This window comes from Mustela putorius, unplaced genomic scaffold (genome assembly GCF_011764305.1).
Source record: "Mustela putorius furo isolate JIRA1106 unplaced genomic scaffold, ASM1176430v1.1 tig00000551_pilon_pilon_pilon, whole genome shotgun sequence".
NCBI lineage: Eukaryota > Metazoa > Chordata > Mammalia > Carnivora > Mustelidae > Mustela > Mustela putorius.
The window spans coordinates 196,991-215,267 of NW_025421412.1; the positions used below are offsets into that span (position 1 = coordinate 196,991).

General features: G+C 50.2%; 1 protein-coding gene across 3 annotated transcripts; it reads right to left on the reverse strand.

The window, feature by feature from the left end:
* Positions 1 to 495: 495 nt before the first annotated feature.
* On the reverse strand, positions 496 to 17,632 carry CFAP97D2 (CFAP97 domain containing 2). Of its 3 annotated transcripts, XM_013053006.2 has the most exons (5): positions 17,478 to 17,632; positions 13,083 to 13,273; positions 3,374 to 3,454; positions 2,453 to 2,571; positions 496 to 1,213 (listed from the first exon to the last, which is right to left on the reverse strand). In XM_013053006.2, exons 2-5 carry the CDS (start codon positions 13,170 to 13,172, stop codon positions 1,030 to 1,032), a joined length of 474 nt encoding a protein of 157 aa, XP_012908460.1. In that variant the 5' UTR covers positions 13,173 to 13,273; positions 17,478 to 17,632; the 3' UTR covers positions 496 to 1,029. The 3 variants fall into 3 exon arrangements, with proteins under 3 accessions (XP_012908460.1, XP_044937170.1, XP_012908459.1); XM_045081235.1 differs by lacking the exon at positions 3,374 to 3,454; XM_013053005.2 differs by lacking the exon at positions 17,478 to 17,632 and having other exon boundaries at positions 13,083 to 14,220.
* Positions 17,633 to 18,277: the final 645 nt, after the last annotated feature.

The following is an 18,277-nucleotide window of genomic DNA, read 5'->3' on the forward strand; positions in this document are numbered from 1 at the left end:
AACTGGTTTGCAGTGCTCTGGGTGGCTTCCGTTCCACACCATTTATTAATTTGATAAGTGTCTTTTATTAACTAAAGGACAGAGAAATGAAATGGTCAGTTATCAGGCTCAAACTGATGAATTCTTTTTTTTTTTTTAAGATTTTATTTATTTATTTGACAGACAGAGACCACAAGTAGGCGGAGAGGCAGGCGGAGAGAGAGGAGGAAGCAGGCTCCACGCTGAGCAGAGAACCTGATGCAGGGCTCGATCCCAGGACCCTGAGATCATGACCTGAGCCGAAGGCAGAGGCTTGACCCACTGAGCCACCCAGGTGCCCCCGATGCATTCTTTTTTTTTTTTTTAAACATTACCTATGCTTATGTATTTTTTAAGACGTATTTTATTTTATTTATTTATTTTTTGAGAGAGAGAGAGAGAGAGCATGAGAGGAGAGAGGTCAGCGAGAGAAGCAGACCCCCCGCTGAGCAGGGAGCCTGATGTGGGGCTCGATCCCAGGACTCCAGGATCATGACCTGAGCCGAAGGCAGTTGCTTAACCCACTGAGCCACCCAGGTGCCCCCCCACCCCGCGTCCCCACTGATGCATTCTTGACAAAAATCATTGACTTCCATTCTTGCTGGGGCTTCGTTACACTAATCACAAGGAGACATGTCATTTCTACTGTTACCTTGTGATTAGCTCGGTGCTCTCTGCTTCAACACAGGAGTGATGCTGAACTGATCCTGAGTCTGAACATGCAAAGTGACCACACTCTGTTCTCGACATATGGCCCAGAGTTGAACAAAGAGAAGTGCATAGAAAGGCACAAGCTGGTCTTTGCTTTAAAATCCAAGCAGGTGAAGGAGGTGGCATGTCGCTTGCAGGGCCTGTGAAGACGGTGTCCTGGTGTGGGAGGAGCTGGTTGGCCTCGCAGCCCCCTCTGGCCCTCACATCCCTTTTATGTTTCCGGAAGTCTGGCCCTGTCTGGCCCCTTGTTCAAGCTCAGGCACTTCCTGTGCCCTCTGACTGGCTGGCCCCTCCCCGGGATCACTTCTGCTCCCTCTTTTCCCTCCTTCTTCCCCCATTTCCTGAGTGTGACATATCAGGCAGGCGAGGAGGAGGAGGGGGAAGCCACTCGATGGTGTGGGGTGACCTGCAGGCTGGCTGGGACTTGCGTTTTTCAAAGAGAATCCAGGCAGCAGGTGGGGGGCTCTCCCTGCAGGATCCTGTCCTGGATTGAGGTGCATGGAAATGAACGATTAGTTTAGGCTACTTCGTTACAGGGGTTTTTATACTCCAGCTAATATCTGTCTTTAAAGCAGAAAGTGATTCCAAATCTAATGTAAACTAACCCAGGAAAATGGAGGTTGACCCATTCCTCCGGGTTTTTAATGGCAGGGGCTGGACATGGAGGCATTTCGACACCCAGACCCACTCCCTGTCCCCCACCCGCACCCTCCCACCTCCCCGTGAAACCTCAGTTGAACCACTGCTGGAGAACCCAAAGACAGAAGGCTTCCAGGAGGCCAGCCCAGCTGGAATGCAGGATCCGCCCCTCCTGTGGAGCCCTCCTCTGTGACACACTTCCTGGTGCTTGAGGGTCAACTAAATCTTAATTTATTGTGAAATCTGGAAACCACTGTGAGCTTCTCTGAGACTGGCGCAGGCTCAAGTAGGACTGAAAACCCGCCCGCCTGAAACCATCCCTCACAGGCACTGCGGGACGGAACGGACAGTGATGAAACCAGGGGCCAACTCTGGGGCTTTGTAGGGTGTAGGGGACAGGGGCTGTGTGCTTTAGAGAAGAGGGGCTCTTGGGGTTCATAAGTGTCTCTAAATATTTGTAGCAGGTTTTCAAGACTGTGGAGGCCTGCTGTCCTGCACCTCCACAGAGAGCCCCGGTTTGGGTAAAAACAATGTTGTTGGTCGAGAGTAGCACCAGCAGCAGGCTCCCCGTAACAAACAGGAGCGGTCACCATGCCACGCGGGACACAAAGTCACATGACCTTCCATGCATTTTCCAGACGGACATCGGGCCGTTTTTGCACATGGAAGTGCAGGAGCCCAGCCTGAGCACAGGCCCTGGGGCAGGAATCTGCTTCCTACCGCCTCCTGGGGGCTGACTTGGCCATGTTCCTCGCTGCCTGCTGCCTCGGTTTCCCCATGGCCCCTTCCTCATGGGATGCTTATGAGGGTTTGGCGGGAGGACGGTGCAGCAGGCTTGGGACGGCACAGAGGGACACTGCGAGCTGCTGTCGGTGTCCTTGTTCGGTTGTGGGCACAGAATTAGCCCGAGCCCCGGGAAACCCTCTGATTTAGGAAGGACAGAGGAAAAAGCACAGGGCTCCCTGCACGGAGGGTGGCAAGAAAACGTTCCAGCTCCGGGGCAGCGCCTCTGTGTGGGCCCCGGAGCGGCGCTCTGGGCCCTGCCCGGGCTGGTGCTGACTGTAGGGTGCGGGGGCCCCGGTACCTCTTGTGCGCGTGGTGGTTTCCGCTCTCGGCCCGTCCCCCGGTCCTCATGACGCAGGACAGCTTCTCCAGCAGCAGGCGGTTGTCCCTGTCGATGGTGGCAAGCCGCGCCTCCTCCAGCTGGGGACAGACACACAGGGAGCCTCTGGGGCACCAGCCACGTCCGGCCGTGACTGCACAGACTCACTCAGGGGGTCACTTCAAGCCCACACTCCCTTCGACTTGAGCCCGCCGCGCCTTCTAACGCGCTCGTGGGCATCAGCGCCCCCAGTGCTGGGGGGCGCGCTCCTCTGTCTGGGAATCGGAGTCCGTTAGGGCGCTCAGAGTGGGGGTAAGGGCGAGGGTGCCACGCGTCTTTGTGAAATTAGGTCACCCTCTGAAACTCCGAGGCGGGGATGCTAAAGAGGAAATCACTTCAGGTTTCAAGACAGCAATTTTAGAAGACGCGCTCGGAGCCCAGAGGAAAGGGACTCCCTCTTGCTTTAGGGCCGGACACCGGCGGGCCTGCACCGGGCCCGGCCAGCCCCCGCCCGCCCTCCTCGGACCGCGTCCCCGGCAGCACAGCCATGAGAGGCTTATTCTCACTCGGTGGTTTAGGCTTCCAGAAATAAAGAGTCTGTGGTGGGCAAGACGTGGTCTTGTTTGTTATTTTTTGAAGAAAGGTCCTGTTTAGAGGAAGGGTACTGACTGGCCTCCTTAAGGCCGCCGCCCTCGCTTCCCGGAGAGGAAGGGTCCTCGGAGGACCGGAGAGGACCCCCGGCGTCCCCGCCGCCCCACGGCTCCGGCCGGCACCATGAGGCTCACTGGCGTGGATGCGGCCGGTCACTGACGGCAGGAACCGCGCATTTTCCACGTCCCTAGTCTCTGAGTTGACATCTCCTCATGAGCTGCACCCGCGCCCGAGAGGTAGCCGAGAAATTACCTTCAGCTTCTTGAGTTTCAGGCGGAGGTGGCCGAGGCTCCAGGGGGCGCGGGCGTCCACGAGGGGCTGGGCGTCCTGGACCTGTGGTGCAGGGCAGCCTGTGACCCTGGGCACACGTTAGCTGGTGATTACCATGAACCCAGATTGGGCAGCTTCTGGGCTGTGGCCCTGGGGACAAGTATCGATGCTTGTTTGTGGCACCAAAGATTCCAGGTCAGCCTGGGGCAGATGGTCCTGAATGAGGCTCAGGACTTGAGTCAAAACCCAGTTATTCCCTGGGGAACACGGGAAGCCCTGGGGGATGAGCCTGCCACGTGGTTTTCAAGTAGAGAATTAAGTACAGAGTAAGAAGTCATCAAACGTAAGTGCCAGCCGACACTTCTGTTCTGTTGCCAGAGGCCTTTAAGGCAGTGAGTTATGAGGCTGTGTCCACCTCACCCTGATCTCTGGGCCTCCAGCAGGATGAGCCCCTGAAACACTGACGAGCTTCCAAGTGATCTCTGCAGCTTCCCGTCAGAAAACATACCAGCGAGGGGTGAAAACCTAGATTCCAGAATGTGATGGCGTGAATGCATCAGGGCTATCTGCGTTACCATCTTCGACAAAAAGGGACCCCCCCCCCATATTCCAGACCCCGCTTGACCGCTAGCCAGACCACTAGTTCCCGGACACATCAGCTGATGTCCTGCAAGCCACCGTGTTGGGAAAAGCCCGCCGCCGGGTGACTCTGGAACCATGACGTGAGCATCATTCGCTCCAGGAGTGAAAGCCAGCGGGCCAGGCAGCAGGAGCCAGGACAGGGCAGAGGGGCTAGCTGGCAAGAGGCTTGGACAGCACACTCAGCGATGGATGCATGGCCCCTGAAGGGAGGGGAAGACTAAGGAACGGAAGTGAGACAATAGCACGGCTACATACATGACCTGGGGCCCTGTGTCACCAGCTGTGGAAGCAGCCAGGACCAGAGGTGGGCTGGCCAGAGCTGTGGGGATGCTGGGAATAAAAACACACCTGGTACCTTACTTTTTCACGTTATCTTTAAAATCAAAGCTCCTGGGTGGCTCAGTGGGTTAACACCTCTGCCTTCAGCTCAGGTCATGATCCTGGAGTCCTGGGATCGAGTCCCGCATGGGGATCCCTGCTCAGCGGGGAGCCTGCTTCTCCCTCTGACCACCTCCCCAAGCTCTCCCTTTCCCTCGCTCATTCTGTCTCTCAAATAAATAAATTAAATCTTGAAAAAAGCCCTAAAACTGAAATAAATTGAATTAAGGAGCTGAGGATAAAACCAAGAAACCTCCCCAAAGTGAGCCAGAAGTAGAGACGGGCAGGAGGAGAGAAAATGAAAGGACACGAGAGACTCAGTATTGGGTTAGGGACATTGGACTAGGAGGGTTTCTAGAAAATGGAAAGGGACAGAATTTTCAGAGTCTCTAAAATGAAAGAATCCATCAGAATAAACTCAAAGAGACTCATAGAAGCATGTCATCATAAAGTGTCAGAACAACAGTACTAAAGAGGAGTTGCTTCCCAAAAGTTTCCGAGAAGAAACACCTACATGCCCATGCCCTTGGTGACAGAGGAGTCACAGGATTCTTTAGAGAAGGTGTTGGCTGAAGCAGAGGGCTGACCATCCATTAACTCACGCTCACCCTACCACCGTCTTGAGCTGTCACTCCTGTCGAGACAGGACCATGTTTCCTAGGACTCTTGGCACTGAGGTGTGGCTCCTTGATGATTTTTTGCCAAAGCAGCATCACAGATGTTCGTTTTAGGCCAAGGTCTCTACGAAGCAGGTGTGCCTTCTGTGCTCTACCCTGCCCCGCCCCCACCCCCATGCACCACCCCCCCAGCAGCACCCAGGTTGTCACAGAGCCTAATGGGCAGAGGAGCCACAGGTGAGTGGGTCTGGTGCGGAGCCATCCACACACGGGAATAGGCGCAGGGATTGCACTCTGATAGTGCTGGGGTCTTCATACATTTGTAACATATATATGTATATGTTATAACATTATATGGTATAACATGTATAACATATACACGTTTTTATACATTTATACATTTTATACATGTATACTTTATACATTTAAGATCTATTTGTTACAGCAGCTCGTATTACTCTAACTTATGATGAGGACCAATGCCTTCAGCATCCTAAGGGAAGGCTATTCCATCCTAGAATCTCATGCCAAACTTTCTATCAGGAGCGATGGGAGCGGGGCACCCAGGTGGCTCAGTCAGTTAAGCGTCTGCCGCTCTGGCCAGGATCCTGGGTTTGGGGACTGAGTCCCGCATCAGGCTCCTTTCTCAGCGAGGAGCCTCCTTCTCCCTCTGCCCCTGACCCTGCTTGTGCGCTCGCTCTCGCTCTTTCTCTCTCTCTGACAAATACATAAATAAAATCTGTAAAAAAAAAAAAAGAGTGATGGGAGAATGAAGAATTTTCAACACGGAGACCAAAAAACATCCAAAACAAAAGAAAAAAGCACACTCCCCCACCCCCAGCAAAAAAGCTCCCTGCCCCTGTTCTTGGAAAACCACCCTGGGATGTACTTCATCACCAGAGAAGCGCTTTCTGCAGGGGAGACCAGCAAAGGGAGCCCCGTAGCCAGCAGGTCTGTGGGCCGCACAGCTGGGAGCAGAGGACGGGCAGAAGGGGGTGGGGGTGCTGAGAGATTATTCGAAGTTTCTGAGTGTTTGAGAATTTATTCATCAGCATTTGATGACTAATGGAATATTTGGGAAAAATGGCTACAGATATATAGGAAACTCAAGAACATGAAAACAAGGCGATATTAACTTTTACAGGAAATTGTAAGAGGAAGGACATAGAGCTACAACTTGACTCAACAGTGAAAGGTTTTGCATAGTCTTTTTAACTATCAGTAGTCTACATTTCTTATTTAATTGGTTATTGATTGAATAAAAACTGATTCTCTCTATGTTGAGAAGAAATGGCAAACGAGCATCTTATTCTGAGAAATGGAAGCCAAAACCAGGAGAAACTGCCAGAAGGGCTGAGCGTGGCTGCCTCAGAGCCAGGCTTTGCTGCTTTTTATCAAGCTGTTTTGATACTATTCTTTTTTTTTTTTCAAAATGTATCTATATCACTCTGATAAAAAGTAAAAGGACTGCAGAATTATCAGACAGAGCGGGAGCTAGAACTGCGCGGGCTCCCAAGAAAGCAGGTGGCCTCCGGTACAGCCCGGTCCCCGGCGCTTCAAGCCCCTGCAGCGGAGCCCCTGCCCCCTGCAGAAGAGCGTGGGGCCCTCAGGTTCCCAACAGACCCCCGCAGCCTGCACCTCCCCCTCCTCTGACTCCTTCCCTGCTTCCCCATCTTTGCCGCGGGGAAGGCACTTACAACCCATCCACTCTACTGTCACATTCTTAAATTTACGGAAACTGTTACCATCTATTATTACCACTCGGCTTCCTTTTTCACTCAAAATTATCGTTTCTAAAAAATATAAACTTTAAACATAAAAATGAGAAAAATCGCCCAGTGGACCCCCATGTAGCCTCACGCCCCTTCACCCAAACCAGCTCTGCCCCCGCCGGCCGTGCTCCCTCACCTGTGAGGATAGCAAAGCAAACCAAGCAAACCCTTTTCACCCTCAAATATTTTACCGTATGTCTCCGCAATACGGGGAACCTTTAAAAGACACAGAGCAGCGGTACCACGAGCACCGCGAGGTGACGACCGTTGTCCCAGTCTCCGGGCACTGCTCCTCTCTTCCGCTGTTCCTCCCTCCTCTCTCTTTCTCATTTGCTGGTGTGACTTTGGACCCAAGTAAGAGGGTCCGTACGCTGCACTTACTTGATATGTCTCTTGCATCTCTCTCTTTGTTTAAAGCTTTATTGATTTATTCTAGAGTGAGAGAGAGCAAGCCAGGGGGAGAGGCAGAGGGCAGAGAACCGCAAGCAGACGCCCCGCTGAGCACTGAACCTGCTGACCAGGGGCTCGATCTCCCGACCCTGAGAATACCACCTGAGCCGAAATCAGGAGTCAGATGTTTAACCGACTGAGCCACCCCGGTGCCCCTGCATCTCTTAGAATGATAGCTCTCCCTCCATACCCCTCCCCTGCAATGTGTTACAAGGAAGCCAGATAATGTGTCCTGTGCACTTTCTCACTTGGATTTTGCTGATGGAATGCCTGGCACCACCTGTAAACTGACAGGAATTCAGGTTCGGTTTCTTCACTGGCAAGACTATCCCTTAGGTGATGCTGTGATATTTTACCAGAGACAAGGTACACATGTCTGCTTGTCTCTGTTTTTGTGAAAAAGAGACATTCTAAGTCCATCATTCATTCTGTTTATTTGCGGGAATACTTCGATGAAGACAAGCTTCAATTGGTAGGATACGTACTGGGCTCTTCTTAGGACTTGGTTCTTAAGCCCTTGCAATGGTGGCCAATATGGTGTTTCTGTTTAATATCATTGGAAAATCAAAGACTCAGCCCTATTTGATGTGTTTCAGCCCACTGCCATGGATAGTCACTGTGCCCCACCTGTGGCCCGTGAGAAGGTGCTAATAACCTTGACAGCTTCCTTGCCCTCTGGAGTGACAAAGTGATGTGGGGTTAACACGTACATATCCTCTCTCAACTTGGAATCTGCCGTTTCTACAGGAAAGCCTGGTTCTTCCAATGACATGGCATTTAGAGACAAGTCTGGGTTCCCTGGAGTTTCGTTTGTACCAAGTTTGTTCTTTCAAGGCCTTTGCCATAGACAGAGCTCCCCTGGTCCTCCTAGCTCTGGTTCAGAGCCCCATTCCCCTTAGCTAGGCTAAGGGGTCTTACTTCTGCATTTCCCTTCTCCAGAGCTAAAATCCCCAGTTCTCAGTGACACCAACATGACCGTTCATTTGCTTATCCCACTCTAAACACACATGTAACCCGTAAGAGTGATCCTGGCATCTTGTGGACATCTGCCTCAGCCACAGACGTACGGGTCCATCTCCACAGGCAAGGGGAACAGAAGCAGAAATGAACTATTGGGACGACACCAAAAAGAAAAGATTCTGTACAGTGAAGGAAACCTCCAGCAAAAAGAAAAGGCCACCTACCAAACTGGAGAGGATATCAGCAAATGACAAATACAGTAAGGGTTTCGATCCAAAATACATAGAGAACTTGTGTAACTCAGTACTGAAAAACAATCCAATTCAAAATGGGCAAACAATCTGAACAGACATTTTCTCAAAGAAGACGTCCAGATGGCCAACAGACATGTGAAAAGAGGTTCAACGTTCCCCACATCAGGAAAATGCAAATCAGAACCTGTCAGAATGGCTAGAATCAAAAAGACAAGAAATAACAAGTGTTGGAGAGGGTGCGGTAGAGAGGGAAAAAGAGAAACCCGATGCCTGTTGGTGAGAAGGTGAACCGGTACAGTCACGGCAGAGAACAGTAGGGAGGTTCCTCCAAAAAATCAATAAATAAAAATAGAAATACCATAGGGTCCAGTAGTTTCCCTGTGAGGTGTTTCCCCAAAGGAAATGAAGACTCTAATTTGAAAAGATACGTGCGGCCCTCTGCTTGTGGTGGCACTCTCTACAACAGGCAGCTATGGAAGCGGCCCGAGTGTCCACGGACACACGACGGGATAACAATGGTGCATACGTGTCAGGGAATGCTACTCAACCACAAAAAGAAAGAGATCTTGCCATTTGTGACAACATGGATGGATCTAGAGGGCACGGTGCTGAGTGAGATATGTCAGAGCAAGATCAATAGCATACAATTTCACTTGTATGTGGAGTCCTAAAATCAAAGCAAACAAGCAAAAAACACACTCATGAATACAGAGAACAGGGCGCCTGGGTAGCTCAGTCGTTAAGCATCTGCCCTCAGCTCAGGTCATGAGCCCAGCATCCTGGGATCGAGCCCCGCGTCAGGCCCCCTGCTCGGCAGAAATCCTGCTTCTCCCTCCAGCCTGCTTCTCCCTCTCCACTTCCCTGCTTGTTTTCCCTCTCGCTGTGTCTCTCACTGACAAATACATAATATCTTAAAAACATAAATAAATACAGAGAACAGACTGACGGTTGCCAGAGGGGAGAGGGGTGGGTAGCGGTGAAACAGGTAAAGGGCATTATGGGCCACAAAACTCCACGTAGAAAACACGTCAGTCGGGGAGACGGGAATGCCGTCGGTAACACTGTCATCACCTTGCACGGTGACAGACGGCGACGGCACTCTGGAGCTGAGCACGGAGCATGCAGAGGATTACGGAACTGCCGTGCTGTGCTCCTGCGACAAGCAGAGCACCGGCTGCGGACTGTGCTTCCACAACGATAAAGACCCAAACTCAAAAGACAAAGGCAGCTGCCACAGGCCCTTTCAATGTGGTCATGAAACCAATTGCGTCTACATTTTGGTCCATTTTATTTTCAATATTTTGGAATGCTTCCCAAGTTTAATTTTAATACGATGGGAAATATTTACCTGGCTCCAGAGTCAGATCTGACCATTAACTCTTTTTCTGAGAAGTCAAGGCTCCGTCCTGTCGCCTCTGCCCTTTCCCCTGTTGACGGATCCAATTTTACCGTCACTCCTTGAACTTGTGGAAATAAAGGACACACAGGATGTACGTGTCGATATGTTTGTGTGTATATATATTTCCATCCCTTCTTTTTTAGGCAAATGTAGCCCATTTTACACATTTTTCTTCACATTGCCTTTTCCATTTCACGGCGCATCTGACGTAATTCTGTAGTGCTGTGGAGAGAGGCTTCGGGTCCCTTTTCACACCTGCATAGCACGTCGTCCTGTGAAGCGACTCACACAGCTTCCTTTGGATGATCATTTGAGTTCGCTCCCATTTTGCTATTACAAATACTGCTGCAATTAGTATCTTTTGCAATTTCTTTTCAGATCTTTGCCAGGGTGCCTTTGGAATGGGCACTGCCAGGTTAAAGGCTAAACACATGTGCAGTTTGACTGGGGATCGCTAGACCCTCCGTGGGGCCATGTCTGCCGCGTGCCCACCTGCACCGCAGATGGTGCCGCTCTCCCCAGAGCACGGCCAACAATTTGGGGGATCTTTGTCAACCTACTAGTTGAGAAATTGTATTATGGTGCACGTTTAATTTGCATTTCTCTGTTACAAGTGGAGTTGGCCAACTTTTATAGTTTTGTTTTTTCAACTTTTTATAGGTTAAGAGCTATTTGCAGCTCTTTTTCTGTGGACTTTCATTTATCTCCCTTGCCCATCTTTATATGGAGTTTTTTTCTTTTCAGAAGTTCTATCTATATAAGGATATTAACCCTTTGTGCTGTAAGTTGCAATTATTTTTCCCAATTTATATTTGTTTTTCCATTGATTCTTCTGGGTTCTTTAGATATTTAATCATTTCATCTACAAATAGAAAGAAAAAAAGCCCCAAAACCTACTTCACTATATTTTCATGCCTAACAGATTTGTATTGTCCGTTTGCTGATACCTCCAACACAATTCACAAGGTATACAAGGTAGTAAGCATCCTTGTCCTATTTCTAACTTCACAGGGAGTGCCTTTAGTGTTTCCCTATTAATTAAGTTCTGCCTTAGGACTAAGACATTTATATTTTATTGTGTTTGGGAAATATCAGTAGCAATGTCTACTTTATGAAGGTCATTTTAATTTTATTTTCAGCACGAATGGATGTCTAGGCTCTGAGACAGAAAGTCCTGTTGACCTTCTGTCAGATGCTCGCTGGGCTGGGGACAAGGAGTTCCATCCTAGAGACGCTTTGGATACGGGACTCTCTGCAAACCCTTTCGGTCTCTTCTATTGCATTGAGGTCCTATATGTTCCCAAGGGTTCTCAGCCAAGTAGTAAGAAACTAAGTAACCCCAAAGAGCTGACTCCCCTTTCTCTTAATATGGAAGAAAAATTTGTTTCAAGCCAAGTTTCGGTGCCCACTGGTAAGATCTGGAGTTGGCTCCTGCTGTGGCCTCCGGGCAGCACTGAGCGGCCGCCGTCCCCAATACCTGCGCTGCTCTCCTGCTTCCTTCCGCTGCAAGCCCATGTTGCCCTCCTTGTGGGGGCCTCCACCCCCATGTCTTGTCTTCCCACAATGTGTTCTACTCCACAGGACGGCGCTGCCCCCTCCTCTCCTGACCTCTCCTCTCCTCTCCTCTCCAGGAAATCCCTGGACTCCTGGCACCGTCCCTGCCTGGAATGGCCCCTCTGGCACCCGTTGCTCCATTCCACACCCGCACTTCCCTTCTTACAGTCGGCTGTACCTGAGACCTTCTCCCTGACGTCCTGTGGTCCCTCCCAGGTGAGACCTATGGCCTCCCTTTACACCTGATGCTGGGATCACGGATTCCTCGGCCCAGTGACCTCGGCTGCTGAGCACGTGCTATTGGGGTGTCTCAGCAGTCCCTCCTCAGACCCAGCAAGCGCGAGCTCTTGAGCCATCTCAGAGGTGAGCGCGTCAGGACGAGGTAATTTCAGGCTCCAGCACCGCACCACGGTCCTGCGCCCAATGCCAGGGTTCCCTAGTCGTCAGCCCCCGCTCCATATGATGACTGGTCGGATCTTCTCTGTCTCGCGGTTTCTCAGGTGCAGAGCACGGTTACTCACTCACCCTGAGGGTGTTATCCGCCTGCAGGTCCCTGGGACGCACACGTGAACACCAAAACGCTCGTGGCTTACATTCTCATCTACCCTGTGAAGAAGCCGTGCCTGTTGTCTCGTTCTTACTACCGTAAGGGCTCTTCCAGCTTCCCCTGCTGAGCTCGACCTACTAGGTGCTCCAGGTGTCACGGACATCAGAGCAGCACCACGGGGCCATCCCCTGGCCAGGTGGGGGAAACAAACACGACAAGACGAATACATTACATCAATCACATGGTGACAGGAGACAGCAGAATGAGGACCCAGAGAGCGATGGGGATGAGCTTCCTAAAAGAGGGCCCAGAGAAGACCGCAGGAAGCCCAGAGGTCTGAGGAAGCAAGGGTGAGCCCTGGGACGGCCGGGCTCCCAGGGAGGACAGCAGGCGCAGGGCCCAGGCATGGGGGACCCCAGAACAGCCTTACGGTAAGTGTGACCCCCTGAGCCCACAGCGTCACCACCACTGAGGCACGCAGAATCCCAAGAGGAGCGAAGACTCACCTGGATCTTGTACCTTGCAGGAACCTGGGGTTCCCTCCCTGGTGAGATGCCTTCAGAGCGTCACAGAGCGACGCCCCCTTCCCAGCTTACTCCCCTCTTAGAGCATTTCTCAACCTGGAGGGACACAGACTTGGAGCCTCGTGCAGGCGGATGGGCCCACTGACGTCTCGGAGGCGTAAGACCCCCATGGCAGGCCATTTCAAAAGCACAAGGTGACCTTCTCAAACGATATCCACATTTGCATCAAATAATGGAAATAGTAGCGTATCTCCTAATGGAGATAAAAGGCGGCTTTTAGTTCCCATGGGCAAATGCTGTTTTGACAGGGGAGAGGGCTCCTCGCTTTTCTGTGTCTTAAGATACTTTCGAGTCAATTAGGAAAAATTAAGTACTTTATAAATGTGTCATAATTCAAAGTCCTAAAAGACCACAATCCGTTTAACGGAATTTTTATCGTATGGTCATATATATGACCAAACTTCTAAGGAAATACATTCCAACCATTCCATCTCTGAAAATAAAATTAGTTTTTGGTTTCCAGGGAAAGCCCTGGCAATCCGTAGAGGCTGCTCGGGCTGCTGAGCCATCTGGGCTGACATTCAGCTTTCCTACCTTTCTCCTGTGATCCTGGTAGGCTTTCTCCCAGCTGCGCTGCAGGCTCTCGCTGCCACAGGGAAGAGCTGGCCGGGGGGCTCTCCGCATCTCCAACAGCCAAAACAGCCGCTCCCTTCCACCAGCCGCCAGCGCGATCTGCAGGGGGTTGTGTTTGCTGGGTCAGCAGACCGTTGTCATGGCGTCCAAGCCTAGGAGGAAAGAAAGGGCAAGAAGCCGTCCTAGCACAGGAGAACTGAAGATCCTTCTGCTCTAAAGGGCATTTTCTCCACAGATCTGAGATAGCTTCGTGATGCCATCGTGATGCGCTCTGCTCAGCTCCCCCGACTCGTGGAAAAGGGCAGAGTTTCTTCTCCAGCTGAGCTTCCCCTTCCCAGCCTCCCGTCTTCTCCTGCTTCCTTCCTTCCCTCTTCTCTCATTCCTTCTCCCCTTCCTGCCTGCAGCCCTCCCCCTTGCGCCTCCTATCTTTGAAGAACTTTTAATAATTTGGACAACTCCAAATATTTTTATTTGCAGCTTAGGTGGGAGATCTTCATTTTTTTTTCAATTGTCTTGAGGATTAGGTACAGAAAGTTTTAGTCATTTTAAGCCGTTCCTCTCTCTGTGGACTTATCTGGCTGGGATGGGTTTTCTGGGAGGCTGATGAACGGACAGTGGTGCCAGACTGTCTGTCGAGCTGTTCGTCTTTGTCGGAATCATAGGCCTCATTTCAAGATGGCATGATTAGAGGAACTGACTAATGACGAAATAGCAATATTATTCTCATTTCAGGTTGCTGGTCTGACATCTCGCCACACTCACCCCAGAAACATGGTATACGGAATTCGTGATTCGGGGCTCACTGTTGAGCTGCTTGTCAGGAAACAGAACACAACAGAAAAGAGGCATTTTATGAAAAATTGTGTTCTGTATATTAGCACGACTCAGTGGCTGTCAGTCTGAAAGAGAATTAGCTAAGCCTAAATTGAATCAGACTTTGGAAAAATAAGATATGAATAAAATTAGAATATGACTTTTTCCTGTCTGGTGTTAGGTGGCTGAGGTATTGTGGACTGAGCTGGTTCCAGAGCTCTACAGAAGTGGGCAGAAGACTTTGCAGCTGCTAAGATTGTTGATGTACTGACAGTTTAAAAGTTGGGTTTTTCTTTTTTTTTTTTTAAGATTTTATTTATTTATTTGATAGACAGAGATCACAAGCAGGCAGAGAGAGAGGAGGAAGCAGGCTCCCCGCTGAGCAGAGAGCCCGATGCAGGGCTCTATCCCAGGACCCTGAGATCATGACCTGAGCTAAAGGCAGAAGCTTAACCCACTAAGCCACCCAGGCACCCCTAAAAGTTGGGTATTTAAAAATGAGTTCATCTTAGTTCACAAGTAGGAAATTATGCACATACAGTAGAAGGTAGATGTAAGAATTACTGCCTGAAAAATACATATGGCGCCTTGAGACATGAGGCTTTATTAAGATTTCTTAGCCTATCAAATCTACATGTCATATTCCTCTGAATATATAAAGAAAGAAAGTACATGATAATGATAAATAAATAATTTTCTCTACCCAGTTATTGTCATTGATCAGGCCCAATATTCAATAGATGCTCAAGGAAACCGTACGGTTAATGAAGTCGTGGTATTGATGATGACGATTTCCAAGATTTGTTTGTTCGGACTGCGGGGCTGGGTCTGTATGTTTCTTTTTCTTTACCCAAAGCCTGTCTGCCGCACACGCTGGCAAATCCCTGGCCAGCCAGCCGAGGAGGGGAGGCATCGCTCTGCCCAGCCTGTTCCTGCTCAGGATAGACCAGGGATGGGGGGCAAAGTAGAAACCGGCCAGAATAAATGATATGAAAGGCTCTCCGGGCTTTCTTCTGCACTGCCGTGCTCACGGCAGTGACAACACACACTGTCATTACTGCACCTTGTGCGGTGAGTCTGCGCACGTGGGAGTTTTGCCGCTGTGCTTCCCCTCATTTATGTTTACTCTTAAAAAAAAAAGATTTTATTTAATTACTTGACAGAGAGAGCACAAACAGGGGAGCAGCAGGCAGAGGGAGAGGCAGACTCCCAGCGGAACAAGGAGCCCCACGTGGGGCTCAATCCGGGACCCTCCGACCACGACCGGAGGCGACGGCAGCCGCTTCGCAGCCTGAGCCACCCAGGCGCCCCGTTCACGTTTACGCTTAATAACTAACATTGTATCTAATTAACATCTGTATCCGACTTGATATCTGACCTGATGGTGGGGTCCCACAGCAGAGGATCTGGGGAAACTAGACGTACCCCACACCAAACCAGAAAGATTACTCTCAGCAGCATGGTACACCCACCAACCCAGGCTCCAACGGAGTTTGGTTCTTAACATATTCTTCTTTTTCTAAATATGTCTTTGTTTTAGAGAGAGGGAGAAAGAGTATGCACGTGTGCAGGGTGGGGACGGGGGAAGGAAGACAGGGAGAGGGAGGGAGAGAATCTGGAAGCAGACACCCCACAGAACGTGGAGCCAAGCCCACAACACTGAGGCCGTGACTTGAGCAGAAATCAAGAGCTGGGTGGTCAGCGACTGAGGCCCCCAGCCTTGCGGTTTCCTCATATTCTTAGCACGATGAGATCAGAAAAATCAGCCAGCCGGAAACTCCTTGCACTCTGTCCTGAGGAAATAATCTGAAACATTGACAAGGATTTATGCACAGCAAAGAATTACTCATAAAAGTAGAAAATTGGGAAGCCTGGAGTTTAATTAATAGTGTCCATGTCAGTTTCTACTAATGTTCTTTTTTCTGTTCAGAGATTCAAATCACAATATCAGTTTCTATTTTGTGAATTTTTAAGTAAAGAAGTGTTTTTTTTTTTTAAGATTTTATTTATTCATTTGACAGAGATCACAAGTAGGCAGAGAGGCGGGCAGAGAGAGAGAGGAGGAAGCAGGCTCCCTGCTGAGCAGAGAGCCCGATGCGGGGCTCAATCCCAGGACCCAGATCCCGGGATCATGACCTGAGCCGAAGGCAGAGGCTTTAACCCACGGAGCCACGCAGGCGCCCCAAAGTAAAGAAGTTTTTTATCTTGAGCTAGGTTTGAATGCTTAATATTACACAGTTTCTGTTTATACTTTGTACAAAGTAACCCTATTTTGATTCGCTCATTCTGACAATACTGTATGCTCAGCCAGCCTTAATCATTATTGGCTCAATGTTGACTTGAGTATTGGGTTTATTAGGAATACTTTGAACTGGTGACTCCCTGAATATGTGAAGGCTATTAGTACAGTTGGTTATTACATTGTATGTAATACCTGCTACAAAGTATTTGTGAAGTTATCTATGTTAATTCAACTCCTAATATTCCTAATTCTTGTATGTGTCTTGTGACTATAACCTGAAGTTCGAACTTTGGTTTTTATGTCCCCTGCTCTCCCACAAAGGCAGTGAGACCAAAACGAAGAAACAGGCCTCATTCTTATTCCACAGCACAGAGTAGTTTGAAAACCATCTCAAATGACTTCAGATGAATTCAGCTTTTGGGGGGCAAATATTGCTTCACACGAAGGCGTTTCCAGAGCCGTCTGGTGAGTGTGGGTCCCTGGAGAACCCTGAACAAAGGACTGGGATACGTGCTTTCAGGAAGGGTGGCCTGGGCTACTCTCCTCCTAGTGAAAACAACAGAAAATCCTGGGTATTGCCTTAGGAATAAACCTTTCCCCCAAAGCAGCCACCAAATTACTGCAGAGCAGGGAACGGAGTGGGGGAAGGTTCCTGGAGCCCAAACTCACATTGCTTAGGCAGCCCGAACACCCTCAAATAGTGCAATAGGCTCATAGTCCTGGGCTGACCATGTCTCAAGGGGCCGAGGAAAAGGGAGGTCCCTGACCTTCCCAGCAGCCCCAGACTCTCCTGGGGTCTCAGGGGCGTAAGCGTCTTGCCAAGTGAATGGCCCACGAATGGACGGAGCCGAAACCTCAGAACAGATTCCCAGGACCAACAGACACCGCAGAGTCATGAGACACAGATCACAGGAAAGCTACCCTTCCTGTGTTTCAAGGGGGGAAAGGCAAAATTGGAAATATCTGCAGGGTACAGAAACCACAAAAAATCATCCGTCCAGGAGGACCATTTACAGAATATGCAAAATTTGACCGTATGCTGAGCTGTAAAAAAGTCTCCACAAGTTTCAAAAGGCAACATTCATGCAGGTAGCGTGGGCAGAAGAACGGAGCTAGGAATTAGCCACAGAAGGTAACTAGGAATCCCCTGTACTTGGAAACTGAGCCAGGCAATTCTACGGTCAGGGGCGGGACACGGATGTCCCTTTGACCTTCCAGAGGAGCTCTCAGAATGAGCGGACACTCCTGTTGGGGCTGTGGTTACCATTTGGTAAAGTCGGGGCCACCTTCGCCTTACTCACCTGAGAAGGTTCGAGGGGGCTTATGGAGCCTGCTCTGGGGATGCTCTCAGGGAGTCCACAGAGGACAAGCGACACACAGGAATGAGGAGGGTCACGGCTGGGGGAGAGCCGCAGCCGTGGCCATGGAGGCGGAGGCCACACAACAGCACAGCCGGTTGTTAGTGGGTGTGGCTGGAAGCCTGACAACCCAAGAAAGCAGAGACAAAACAGTTCCTCGTACAGTTGGTAACAGTCAGGAATGTCCACCCAGCCCGGAGCACATCTTGGAAAAGCTGACTTGTTGTCGGTGGGGAATGAAGTGATTTTTAACTTTTAAAATGGATTTTATCATATTTGTGTGGCTGATTTAAAAAAAAAATACAGTTTTTACTTATTTATTTATTTGACAGAGAGAGTATGAGTGGGGGCAGAGGGAGAGGAGCCTGTTTCTCCCCTCCGAGCAGAGAGCCTGACGCAGGACTTGACCTCAGGACCCTGGGATCATGACCCAAACGGAGGGCACACGCGTCACCGACTGAGCCACTCGGGTGCCCCTGTGCGGTGCATTTTGTAAAACTCGATTTGATGTGCATGTTGGGCCTTGCTCACCCCACTTAGAGCCCACGGCTTCCTCCCAGCGGCCGCTCTGTCACCATGAACTTGGAGAACTCACAGACCGGTAACAGGTAACTCCGTCCCACCCCCCACGCCGATGTCACCTGTGAGGTGAACAAGCCACTCTTTGGCCTCAGCGTCAGGCTGTGCCCCTGGGTTCGCTCCCTAGGCCTGTGGCATCGCCAGCCCCACACTGTCCACATTGT

Bases quoted from the DNA above. Each gene is read 5' to 3' on its own strand.
- CFAP97D2 (XM_013053006.2), bottom strand. From the start codon at position 13,172: ATGCGGAGAGCCCCCCGGCCAGCTCTTCCCTGTGGCAGCGAGAGCCTG. The intron at 3,455-13,082 runs GTAGGAAAGCTG...CCTGCACCACAG, and splicing joins ACCAGGATCACAGGAGAAAG to GTCCAGGACGCCCAGCCCCT. The intron at 2,572-3,373 runs GTAATTTCTCGG...GTCTGTCCCCAG, and splicing joins TGAAACTCAAGAAGCTGAAG to CTGGAGGAGGCGCGGCTTGC.